Source organism: Oryctolagus cuniculus, chromosome 16 (assembly GCF_964237555.1).
Source record: "Oryctolagus cuniculus chromosome 16, mOryCun1.1, whole genome shotgun sequence".
Taxonomy (NCBI): Eukaryota; Metazoa; Chordata; class Mammalia; order Lagomorpha; family Leporidae; genus Oryctolagus; species Oryctolagus cuniculus.
In genome coordinates, this window is record NC_091447.1 from 69,476,381 (window position 1) to 69,489,594 (window position 13,214).

A 13,214-nucleotide genomic window follows, 5' to 3' on the forward strand; every position below is an offset into this window, starting at 1 on the left:
ACATTTAAAAAGGGATCAATGCACCCAAACAACAGATGACTCCATAAATTGATTTAATCCCACGTAATCTATTGACAAGTATGTATTTGCTTGACATTCAAATTATGGATAAAATATAGAAATAAGAAAACATTTTGTAAGAAGAGGTGCAAAGGTATCCATTGTGTGAAAACAAAACATTCACACTCTTGGACAGGTAAAATTTGAGAGCGATTACTAAATCCCAAGAACTCATAATTTTGGTTAAGCTTTATAGAAACATGCAGAAAATATTAAAGAATAAAGAGTGAAATGGTGAAATGGAATTCAGAGCTTGAGGAAAACAGTGAATAAAATAAAGTGAACATTGTAAATATTCTGACAATTTGACATTCTGAATGAAATGCTCTTTTTTAAAGCAACTATGTTTGAACAAAATTGCTTCTGTGAATGTTGGTATATTAAGCTGTGAATGTTGGTATATTAAGTGGAAAATTACAGAAAGGGCTCATAAAAATGGCTTTGGTGAATAAATTAGAGATGCTTCCAAATGCTAAAATGACTGACAAGTCAGATGGTGTTCAATTATTTCAAAAGGTACTGAAAACAGTGATGCTTGCCTCTTGGGTTCCATCCTTAAGTAGAAGTGAAATCCCATGTTGGGACACATCAAGGCTTTCCTGAAGGGCTTGGGAAGGTGAGTGTGATCATGGGCACGGTTTGCTTCAGAGGAGTCCAATGGCCATTCCATGATCTTCTAGAGCCCTTGGAACCTCACTCACACCTCCTCCATGTGCCAGAGCCTCAGCTCATCACTGAATGGAAGCCTGAGTCTGACCATTGCTGCTTCAGGGCATGGCTGTGGTGTTGCTCTTAATTCCATACTCTCTCCCTTCTTTTTGATGCTGCCCCTCTCTTTAGGTGGCTGTGGAAGAACTACCAATATGTGCTGGCCTTCTTCTTTGCCATCCAGGAGATCAATAAGGACCCCCAGCTCCTCCCCAACCTGACCCTGGGTTTCCAACTCTACAATTCTGTAACCAGTGGTCACTTCACCCTGAGGAGCACTCTGCACTGGCTGACTGGAAAGCATCATCTCATCCCTAACTACACCTGCCAGACACAAGGCAAGACAGTTGCCATCATTGCTGGAACCACATCAGCATTTTTGGCTGAAATTGGAACGATGTTGGAGCTCTACAAAACCCCACAGGTAAATGGGTTGTGAAATCTGGTGAGAAATACTTCCATCTCCCACCAGATCTGTTACATCTGGGGCAAGGTCCTGTGGAAGCCAAGTGACATATTCCACTATTAGTTGAAAAAGATTTTGGGGAATTCCTTAGACTGAGAAAGGGAAGGAACAGTGGAAGCTGAGAGCCTCCACCAAGATACTCTTCTGGGGCCAATGTATCCATCCCCACCTCTTGGGAATATAGATTGTTGACTGTTCACAGGAAATACCCACAGCACAGAGATGTCCTAGGATGACTCCATGTTATACATGGATATATGAAGACCTGGGACAGTACTTTCCTTTGGATTCCATGGAACATAACAGCCCCAATGATCATTAAAGAGTGTTTGGGGCTGAGTTACAGTTGCATGAGATTTCACACCCTTCCAATCCTGACTTCTTCACATTCAGCAGATTCCTTCACAGCATTCCCAGTTCACTTTCCATGTGCAACAAAGAGATTTAAATCTTACTGTGTGTTTCATGAACTGAGAAACAATGAGACACACACAGTGTACACCCATTCACTAGTTTAGTCAACAAATACCCACTATGGTTCTGCTGCTGACTGCCCTTGAAAAACTGAGGGGCCTGGAACTCAATTCAAATCTCCCAATTAGGTGTCAGGAACCCAATTACATAATCCATTCAAGAGACCTCCAAGGGTCTGCATTCACATTCTTAGGATTCTTAAAGGAAACCCACTTCAAACAGGTGGCAATCTACACACATTACCAGCAAACTCACAGTAGAGTAGCATAGGAGGATTCTGGTCTGAAAAGCAAGTTTAAGAAAACTCAGAGATGAGGCCGGTGCCGTGGCTCAATAGGCTAATCCTCCACCTTGCGGCGCCGGCACACCGGGTTCTAGTCCCGGTTGGGGCGCCGGATTCTGTCCCGGTTGCCCCTCTTCCAGGCCAGCTCTCTGCTATGGCCAGGGAGTGCAGTGGAGGATGGCCCAGGTGCTTGGGCCCTGCACCCCATGGGAGACCAGGAAAAGCACCTGGATCCTGGCTCCTGCCAGGATCAGCGCGGTGCGCCGGCTGCAGCGGTGGCCATTGGAGGGTGAACCAACGGCAAAGGAAGACCTTTCTCTCTCTGTCTCTCTCTCTCTCACTGTCCACTCTGCCTGTCAAAAAAAAAAAAAAGAAAAAAAAAAAGAAAACTCAGAGATGGTAGTTGAGTGTTTTCTTCAAGGCAATTTAGGTTATGACAGAAAAATTAATGAAATTCAAGCTATCAAGAAATCAACACAGTAAAAGGTTGTTTGGCTCAGAGGAAACATTAACACCAGTTTCAATGGGGGCTATCTCCAGATGTAACATGGGGTGAAAAGTGGGAAAAACCAATGTCCTGGTCCAAAATCCATGCACTCTTCTTCCCTCAAATGAATATGAAGATTTACAGGTATCTTACACATTTTTGCATGCTGTGAATGAGGATATCCATTCCAATCCTGAAAGCAATAAGCATTGAAGCATGGATTTCTCTGAACCCAGATGATAGAACATGGTCTTCTCTACCCACAAACCTCAGATCATCATGGTTTTCTTTCCATTCAGATCACATACGGTCCTTTTGATCCCATGCTAAGTGAGAGAGACAAGTTTCCATCGCTCTATCAGATGGCCACTAGTGACAGCTCTCTGGCCTGTGGAATGCTCTCCTTGCTACTACATTTTGGCTGGATTTGGGTGGCGATCTTTGTATCTAATGACATGAAAGGAGAGCAGTTCCTCCAGGATATTGAAGCTGAGATGGTAAAGAAAGGTGTCTGCTTGGCCTATTCAGTAAAGCTCCCTGACGCTAAGTCAAGGTATGAAGAAAGTGAAATCTCTTTCCTAGAGGGGATCCGAATTGCATCAGCAAATGTGCATATTCTATATGGTGATGTGAGGAGCCTCTATACCATGGAATTTCTAAGCAAATACTATTTAACCCTGGGGAAGGTGTGGATCATGGCTGCAAAGTGGGAGATTGTTGTGAAGGAGACACACAACATGCTGCACTCTTTTCATGGAGGCTTCTCATTTTCACACCACAAGGGAGTAATTCCTGGCCTCAACCACTTTGTCAAGACAGTGGACCCTTCCCACTACCCAGAAGATTTCTTCCTCAGTCAACTATGGCTTCATGCTTTTCACTGCTTACCTCCTGGGTCACTTTGTGGAACAATTGGAGTCTGCCCACCAAATGCTTCCTTTGAGTTTTTCCCAGGACACATTGACATGCTGACCATATCTGACTTCAGCTATTTCATCTACAATGCTGTGTATGCAGTGGCCCATGCCCTCCATAAGATGCTTTCAGAGCAAATAGAAAAGGGATCTCCAGGAGATGCAGCTCAACCTAGGATTCTTCCATGGCAGGTAAACATCTCCCAGAACAGGACATGCACTGAACACCTGATGGCATTCTCAGGTATTTTTATTGCATTACCATATGACCGTGTTTTCATGTTGAGAATGGCATGATCAGGTATGATGGAAAGTGGGCTCTTTCATACCTCACTGTGTTTAGATACATCTGTAATAGTTATCTGTGTTTGGAGGATTTGTTATCTGCTATTGAACATTTTAAAAAACAATTTCTGCTATGGAACATGTTGAAAATATTTAAAAACAGTATAAATACTATGAAATGCACATAAGTCTACAGATAAATAGTTTTGGACATCTGATCACACTGATAACCAATGCCAAAATATAGAACATAGCATTACTAATACCTAAATAGAGCTCTATATCCCCTACTCAATTTCTTTTTTTACACGTGATAGAGGAGCATATTGTCAATAACATGGTATGCTGCAGGGAAACAATATGAAGATTACATAGACAGTGATCAGACAACCACACCATTTTATACTCTATATATTAACTAGCACAAATAAGAGAAAACAAGATGTTTTTGTAGGCCTGGCTTATGTAATTTACTGTAATGTCCTCCAGTTTTAAATGTCAAGATTTCATTTTTCTCATGGATAAGTAATATTCAAATATATATATATATCACAAATATATATATATATAGATAGATAGATATCAGAATTCCATCACCCAGTCATCAGTTGATGAACATTTAGATGATTCCACATCTTAGGTATTGTGCATTGAGCTGCTATAGAATTGGGAGTGCAAGTGACTCTTTCATGTGCTTATTTGTTTCCTTTGGACGCATTCACTAGAGTGAGAGAACTGGGCCATGTGGTAGAACTAGTATTGGTTTTTTGAGGAATTTCTCTACTATCTTCCATTATGGTTGTGCCAGCTTACAATCATTCCCATCGAATGTATTGGCATATTTTTTTCCAGATCCTCATCAGAATTTGTTATTTTTCAAATTTTGGATAATACTCATTCTTGGCGGAGTGGAGTGAAATCTCACTGTAGTTGTTATTGGCACTTCCCTAATGGTTAGCAGTCCTGATCATCTTTTCATATTTCTCTTGGCCATTTGTATTTCATCCTTTGAAAAATGCCTGTTATTATCCTTAGGTCATTTCTTAACTGGATTTTTGGTTATGTTGTTGTTAAGTTTCTTGAACTCCTTATACAATCTGGAGATTAATACTTTATTGGATCCATGTTTTGCAAATATTTTCCCCCATTCTGTAAGTAGTGTCTTCACTTGGATGAGTGTATCTTTTGCTGAGCAGAAGTTACTTAGCTTAATGTATTTTGTTGCCTTTATTGCCTTTATTTCTTGTATCTTATCCAAGAAATTGTTTCCTAGGTAAATGTCCTGCAGTGTTTCCCCAGTATTTGCCTCTTATAATTTGATGGTTTTGGATTTAGGCTTAGATCCTTGATAAAATATGAGTTGATATTTTTATAGGGTGTAAGGTAACAGTCTGAATTCAAATCTCTGCAAATAGAAATCCAAATTTCCCAACACTACTTATTGAAGAGACTGTCTTTTTCTAGGGAGTGAGTTTAGTTCCATGCAGCATTTTCAACTCAGACTCTATAATGACAGATCATAGAAGAACAATGTTTCTCACTGTAGGATGAAATGCTATAAAGTGTCTTTTTTTTGACAGGCAGAGTGGACAGTGAGAGAGAGAGACAGAGAGAAAGGTCTTCCTTTGCCATTAGTTCACCCTCCAATGGCCGCCGCGGCTGGCGCGCCACGGCCAGCAGGCTGCGGCACCGTGCTGATCCGATGGCAGGATCGGATCCAGGTACTTATCCTGGTCTCCCATGGGGTGCAGGGCCCAAGTACTTGGGCCATCCTCCACTGCACTCCCTGGCCACAGCAGAGAGCTGGCCTGGAAGAAGGGCAACCAGGACAGAATCTGGCGCCCTGACCAGGACTAGAACCCGGTGTGTCGGCGCCGCAAGGTGGAGGATTAGCCTAGTGAGCTGCGGCGCTGGCCTATAAAGTATCTTAATACAGCTCATTACAAAGACTGGAAAGAAGATAATGATCAAAAACTACTCTTTTCTTTGGAATGATTGCAAAGCTAGGAAATATGGACTATGTTGTATCCCACAGCAGCTAAAAATCTTTCTGATTTTAAAATATCCCCTATCATCTCAAAAGGTAGCATTATATGCAATAAAAATGAGTCAAAGTGCAGAGAGAGAAATAAAAGTCATGACACCACGGCTCACTAGGCTAATCCTCTGCCTGCGGCACTGGTACTCCAGGTTCTAGTCCCGGTTGGGGCACCAGTTCTGTCCCAGTTGCTCATCTTCCAGTCCAGCTCTCTGCTGTGGCCTGGGATGGCAATGGAGGATGGCCCAATTGCTTTGGCCCAGCACCCACATGGGAGACCAGGAGGAAGCACCTGGCTCCTGGCTTCAGATCAGCGCAGCACACCAGCAATAGCAGCCATTTGGGGGGTGAACCAATATAAAAGGTAGACCTTTCTCTGTCTCTCTCTCTCACTGTCTAACTCTGCCTGTCAAAAAAAAGTCATGGCACATTATTATTAAACTTTACTAAGGTGAAAATATTTTACAATAAATTACACATATACATCATACATAATTTTATAAGTTTAGAATTACCAAGGGCAGCCAAGGATGTACAAGCTGATTTGGGAAAATGTTTATTAAGAAAAATTATGCTTCAATTTTTAATTCATTTAATTAAATTCAACTGCACATTAGCAGGAAGCTGAATCAGTAGTAGAAAAGCTGGGATTTAAACTGGCACTCACAGGGGTTTTGGGCACAGTGGAAAGTGGCTTCACCTGCTGCACCACAAGACAGCACAAATTTCTTAAATGAAGAAATGTTTTCTAATATAAAAGAATAGATTTTATGTATTTCATTGATACAATTCTAAGAAGATAACCATCCTTTTTTTCCTTTCTCAATCCCCACTACTTCCTTTCCTATTTTCCTTTTAATTTTTGCAATAACATCATTTCCATTTACTTTAAGTTGCAGGGTTAATACACTACTAATCATAAGTTCCACAAGTGAAAAGTAGAAAGACTACTACTCCACAGGAATTTACACAAGGGTGATAAACACAAACCAAATCCAGAGAAGACAGTTTCATTTTTATATATTGTGGGTTTTTCTTCCATTCTATAAATAGTACCTGTCACCAAAAAAAATTATTTGATATTTTCTTTATGGAATGGCTATATTTTGTTATGCATAATGGTATCCAGCTGAATCTATTTTTTTTTAAAAAAGAGAGAATTTCATAATTTTGGGGGGGTAGGATTAAACTTTTAAAAGTGCACACAGTTGCACTCCCCTGTGGAACCATCACAATGATCAAGATATCTCACATACAAAGCCGTGTTGTTCTCATGTGGAAGAACTAAGATGAGCTTTCCTAAATCTCTGACTAATCCTTCATGGTCAGCCACCTTGTGGGACACATTCTGTGATTTCTCTGTTTGGATTCAAATGCTCCCCATCATTTTAATTGGGGAGAGGCAGAATTCCCCACACTTGAACCCACAATATGGTGACCATTCAGACAAAACTCAGCCTTTACCAAATAGACTCTCTGAGGATAGAGAGGAGGGGAAAGCAGGATTTCTCATGTGCACCTCCCACCTCTCATCTGAATGTTCTCCCTCTTTCCAATTGTGCCTCCCCTCCAGCTTCATCCACTTCTGAGGAAAATCCAATTTACCAACAGTGCTGGGGAGGATGTTTCCTTCCATGAAATGAGACACCGTATGGCACACTATGATATCCACAACATTGTGAATTTTCCCGCTGGATTTCGTTTGCTGATTAAAATTGGGGAGTTTTCCTCTGAGAGTGCACACGGCCAAGAGTTGGTCCTCAATGAAGACATGATAGAATGGCCTGTTGCATTTAAGGAGGTGTGGATCCATGGGAATATTGGATACATATGGAGGTTCTGAATAGAATCTGAGAGGAGATTATGTGTGAGAATTTAAATAAGCATTCAACTCTCATTTCACATCTTGGCTTCCAAAGTTATGGTGTTCCTTACACATATAAGAACCAGTGTGTATTAGAAGTGCACATGTGTATTAGATATTGTTGTTTTTTACTTTTGGCATATTTATGCATCCTGAGGTTGAGTGACTAGAATGAGCAAGGTTAAGGAATGGAGACAGAGATCAATATACAGAAATAAATTACTAAATGCATGTATACACAGATTCTAAAATTTTATTTCAACTTTTTTTATTTATATAACTTGAAAAAATTTCATGTATTATATATATATATATATTTATAAGCATAGTGATATTTTAATCACTTGGTGAGAGTCATTATTATGTTTTGATGCAGTATGAACACAAGTAAATTATGAGTTGACTATTTGTAGAAACTATTCCCATTTTCCTTTGTCATTGTGCTTGTGAATCAGTTCAGTTTTTCTTCTGAATATCACCACACAGCTCTGATAAAAAATTTATCATCATTGTGCTGTTGATACACCCCAGGCAATTTTGTGGCTGATTTTTATGACTATCGTATGTTATACCACAAATGCATTGGTAGAATCAGGAATTGATGCTCTCCCTGGGTCTAGACATTTAGAAGTAGATCAATGCGCAATCCATGGTTTGTAACATTTGCTCATCTTTTACTTGTAGGCTTGTCTTTTTTCTGAGTAGCTACTAATAGACGTGTACTTAGTCATCATATTTTTTGGATATTTTTTCTTGCATGTAAAATCTACTCAATAAAGGAAAGAGACATGTAAAATAGTCTCAGACATACACATTCTGAGAATGATTACCACATAAAAACTGAACTGAAAAGATTTCAGAGGAAGCAATTCAATAAAGAGACAAATGCCCAGAAGCATAGATCCAGTGATGAGCAAAATTAAACCCATCAGGTGCCCTCATAATATTTGGCAGTCAATTGACAAACCTGGAATGAGCATCTTAGAAACTCCAATGGGATGTATGAATAAAATCAACAAATACAGACTGGGGAGGACATAATGATGACCTTGGGATGAAAAGGCAGTTAGAGACATCCTATCACAGTGCTTAATGTCATGCAAAGCAATAACCATCACTTCTCTTTCCCCATCAGACTCCTCAGTCTTTGTGTAGCCAGAGGTGTGGTCCAGGATTCAGGAAAATACCACAGGAAGGAAAACATGTCTGCTGCTATACTTGCGTTGTTTGTCCAGAAAGAGACATTTCCAATCATACAGGTAGAAAACATATAACTTACCTGTGAGAACCCCAGGTTCTGAACTGTTTCTTGATAAAAAGTAAACCAAGAATATTTGCGATGAGATAATAGTCTTCACTCATTATTTCCATTCCCTTGTTGTATGCTCACTATTGCCATCTCATTAAGTGTAAGCTGTTGTCTAGTGGTGCTTATCCCCTCAAGCTCAATGCTGACAATAATTCTATCTGTCATCCTTCTTTCCCATCCAATGATGGACAAGACTCTCAAATTGAGATCTAAGGTCTAAACAAGAAATACAATATTTGTGTTTTTAAGGATATCTAGAAGGCTTGAAATCAAAACTTTTTAATAAACAACTGATAAGCAGGTAGCTACTTCACATGAATTGTGATGGGAATACTGTATTACTTTCTGTGCTGCCTCTTTGACATAGTGCATGGTGTGCAGTACACATAATGAATGCAACCACGTTTCCTTTATGTACAAACCAGTAGAAGAGGAAAAACAAGATTCAATATAGAGACACAGCATCCTAAAAATGCTGCAACTTGCTAACTCAAAAAACATTTAAGGAATGTTAAACATCAAATAAAATATCAAAGCCAAATGTTTTGAGAAATGTAAAAGTCTCATTGGTAAATAGTTCCACTGTTCAATGTAGAATAAATATGGTATTAATAATTTGAATTCTTCCAAAGGATGTTTTAATTCACATAATCTTTGCTCAAGAAATATTTTGATTTCAGTATCTTCAAACAAGCTATATATAGTTTCAAGTATAAAGAAGATAACAGAAAAATGACTTCAAGTTTCTGTGAAAACACTCAACATGCAGAAAGTTAGTGAAAGAAAGAAAACTAAAGTATCATGCATTAACCCATTGTACAATATACCCTTGCCTATGTATTCCTGGGGTATCTCTGAGACAGGTGCCAGAAGCACCTACATTCTATTAAAAGTAAACAGTATACATTGAAAAGAATTGAAAGAGAGAATTCCTCTAAATTTTTGCAAATGTTCATATTCCCTCTTTTTACAAAATATATTTATTTATTTGTTTCAATATTAGAGTTACAGATAGAGGGAGAGTGTAATAGAGAGGGAGAGAAGATACAGAGAAAATCTTCCATCAGGTAGATTCACTTTCAAGATAGCTGCAATAGCTGGTTATGGGCCAGGCCAAAGAAAGAAACCAGGAGCTTCTTCCAGGTCTTGCAGAGGCCCAAACATTTGAGTCTTCCTCTGCTGGTTTCCTAGGCACATTGGCATGGAGATGGTTTGGAAGTGAAGCAGCCAGGACATGAACAGGTGCCTGTATGAGATGCCATCATCGCAAACAGTGACTTTAACCACTACATCACAAGTCTTGTCCCAGAAGCTTGTATTTTTGCATGAGCACCAAGGATAAAAGCAAAGTAGGACTCTTACTGCAAGTATAGCCCTACTAATAACATTTTTTTATTTAAAAAAAAAAGATTTATCTATTTTATTTGAAAATCAGAGATTCAGAGAATGAGAGAGAGAGAGAGAGAGAGAGAGAGAGAGAAAATTTCAATCTAATTGTCAGGCCCCAGATGGAAACATTGGCTCAGGCTGGGCCAGGCAGAAGCCAGGAGCCAAGAGCTTCCTTTGGGTCTCCCACATGGGTGTGGGGGTCCCAAGTACTTGGGCCATCTTCTGCTATTCTTCCTAGGCAATTAGCAGGGACCTGGATTGGAAACTGATCAACTGGGACACAAAACAATATCCACATGGGATGCTGGCATTGTAGGTGGTGGCTTTACCTACTATGCCACAACAATGACTCTATTTTTGTTTGTTTGACATTTGAAAGAGAGACATATTCACCAACTGGCCTATTCTTAATGACTTTTCTCATGCTGTAGCAGCAGAAGTGCATTATTTCAAGTGAGACAATGTGGTGTACAATTTGGTGTTCACGTGAGATAAAATGGTGAAAAAGTCATGCTTTCAGGTTAACAAGAATACCTAGTTGTGTTTCGGTAACATGATGAAAATACTACTTACTTTCTTATAACCTCAGAAAGATAAACAGCTACAGTTCTCTTTTATTCAAGCACAGTATCACAACAGATATATGGAAATACTGACAAGATGAGTCCATGTAGGAATTAGAGTAGAGAAAAATGTACGGAGGTCTCAGGAATGACACATGATTTATATAAGTCATCTCCATTTGAGAATAAGTGAGAAAAACCTTAACACTGATGACCCCAGATAAATACTATAATCCATGTGAATAAAAGGATTCTCCTGAGAAAGTAACTGGGGGCTGTAGTGAAGAGGGCTCGGAAGAATCCATGCCCATATGAAATACAGGAAATTCATCATTTTATAGAAATTAAAACACTAAAATAAAATCTCTGTGCGATAAGATGAGTTCACAGAGCCCCATGTGCCTAGGTGCTTGTTTGAATGAATTTCTGCCAAATGGAAATGGGCATTCTCACTGGATTAGGAATGCAGGAATTTTCTCTAGTGTTTCTTGGTATCCATCACTACAGGCTGGACTCAATGTGACATTGCAAAGGTGACCATATTTCTTAACAGGGATAGAGGAGAAAATTATGAAATGGAAACAGAGTCTTCCTTTTTCCCACAGATGCAGAGCAGTGTATCCCGTGTGCAGATGATGAGTACCCAAACATGGAAAGAAACCACTGCCTCCCCAAGCTGGTGACATTCTTAGCTTTTGAGGAATCCCTGGGGATGGCTCTGGCCTGTGTGGCTCTGTGCTTCTCTGTCCTCACAGCTGCAGTCCTCTGGGTCTTTGTGAAGCACCGAGACACTCCCATCGTCAAGGCCAATAATAGGACCCTCAGCTACATCCTGCTCATCACCCTCCTCCTGTGCTTCCTCTGCTCCTTACTCTTCATTGGCCGTCCAAACACAGCCACCTGCCTCCTCCAGCAAATAGCATTTGGTCTTGTGTTCACAGTGGCTGTTTCTACTGTGCTGGCCAAGACCATCACTGTGATTTTGGCCTTCAAAGCACTGAAACCTGGAAGAACAATGAGGCGACTGCTGGTATCAGGAGCTTCTAACTCCCTCATTCCCATCTGCTTCCTGATCCAACTGGCTCTCTGTGGCATCTGGTTGGGAACCTATCCTCCCTTTATTGAGTTAGATGCACACTCTGAGCATGGCCACATCATCCTGGTGTGCAATAAGGGCTCGGTCACTGCCTTCTACTGTGTCCTGGGATACCTGGGCTCCTTGGCCCTGGTGAGCTTCACTGTGGCTTTCCTAGCCAGGAACCTGCCTGACACGTTCAATGAAGCCAAGTTCCTGACGTTCAGCATGCTGGTGTTCTGCAGTGTCTGGGTGACCTTCCTGCCTGTCTACCACAGCACCAAGGGGAAGGTCATGGTGGCTGTGGAGGTCTTCTCCATCTTGGCCTCCAGTGCAGGGCTCCTGGGCTGCATCTTTGCCCCCAAGTGCTACATTATACTCATAAAATCTGATAAAAATTCTTTGAAAGCTTTAAAGAACCAACACAGTTATGCAGGATCCTAAAGCATTTTTTCTTGAGTTTCTTCACATTTTCAAATTTTGTAAACAGAAACCAAAGGATAGTGGCATTCCAACACTGGAAAATAAGCAAAACTAAAAACCATCATTGGTTAGACATTTGTCCTAGCAATTAAGATGGGTTTGTGTCACATGACAGTAGCTGAGATTCCCAGGAAAATAAACCTTTTGAGTGAGTGGTGACAACTCAGAGTTATTCAGTTCCTGTCAGTCAATTTTTTTCTTGGCTTCTGGCTCTGGCCTCAATCCAGGCTCAGCCACTGTGGGCATTGAGAGGTGAAGCAGTGAAAGGTTGTTCTCTCAACAATCTCTCTCCTTCTCTCTGTTTCTCTTTCTGCCACTCAAAAAACACAATTCAGGATAGAAATATTTTCATATAACATAAAAGGAATCACTGTTTTAGTACTGAAACAGAACTGGCCATCAACTTATAAACAGCAATCACATTTTATATGATAGGGCTATCCCTAAAAATGTGCACACTAACTAACTTCCTTTTTGTTTATCAATTTAGATGCTATATATGTTCATATTTGACAACACATTTCAGTTATACATTCTTTATGTTGCTTCTCTGAAGGTCATGGGGAATTTGTCATTTTGTGCTTATAATTTAAGTGGAATTAATTTCCCAAATATAAAAGTCAACTAATCCTTGAACATTCTTTTCTTTGGATGCTGTATTGTTCATAAATCTCTTAGTAAATAATTACTGTCTGGCTAATTGGAAATGGTATATTTATCACTTATGTAGGTAGTTTTCAGGATTACATAGGAGTGATGCTATAATTGTCTGATCTATCATTTGACTGCTAACTTTGCTTAGAGTTTTTATTCCAG

General features: G+C 40.0%; 1 protein-coding gene across 1 annotated transcript; it reads left to right on the forward strand.

Annotated features, from left to right (window-relative positions):
• Positions 1–635: 635 nt before the first annotated feature.
• LOC127486618 (vomeronasal type-2 receptor 116-like) lies at positions 636–12,359 on the forward strand. The gene is made up of 6 exons (XM_070059358.1): positions 636–676; positions 901–1,192; positions 2,778–3,584; positions 7,289–7,516; positions 8,715–8,838; positions 11,446–12,359. The coding sequence occupies exons 1-6, from the start codon at positions 636–638 to the stop codon at positions 12,357–12,359; spliced, it is 2,406 nt and encodes an 801-aa protein (XP_069915459.1).
• The last annotated feature ends 855 nt before the right edge of the window (positions 12,360–13,214 follow it).

Excerpts from the sequence above, each read along its gene's own strand:
- LOC127486618 (XM_070059358.1), top strand. The coding sequence starts at position 636 with ATGTTGGGACACATCAAGGCTTTCCTGAAGGGCTTGGGAAG. Across the intron at positions 677-900 it reads TTCCTGAAGGGCTTGGGAAG|GTGGCTGTGGAAGAACTACC; the intron begins GTGAGTGTGATC and ends CCCTCTCTTTAG. Across the intron at positions 1,193-2,777 it reads AGCTCTACAAAACCCCACAG|ATCACATACGGTCCTTTTGA; the intron begins GTAAATGGGTTG and ends CTTTCCATTCAG.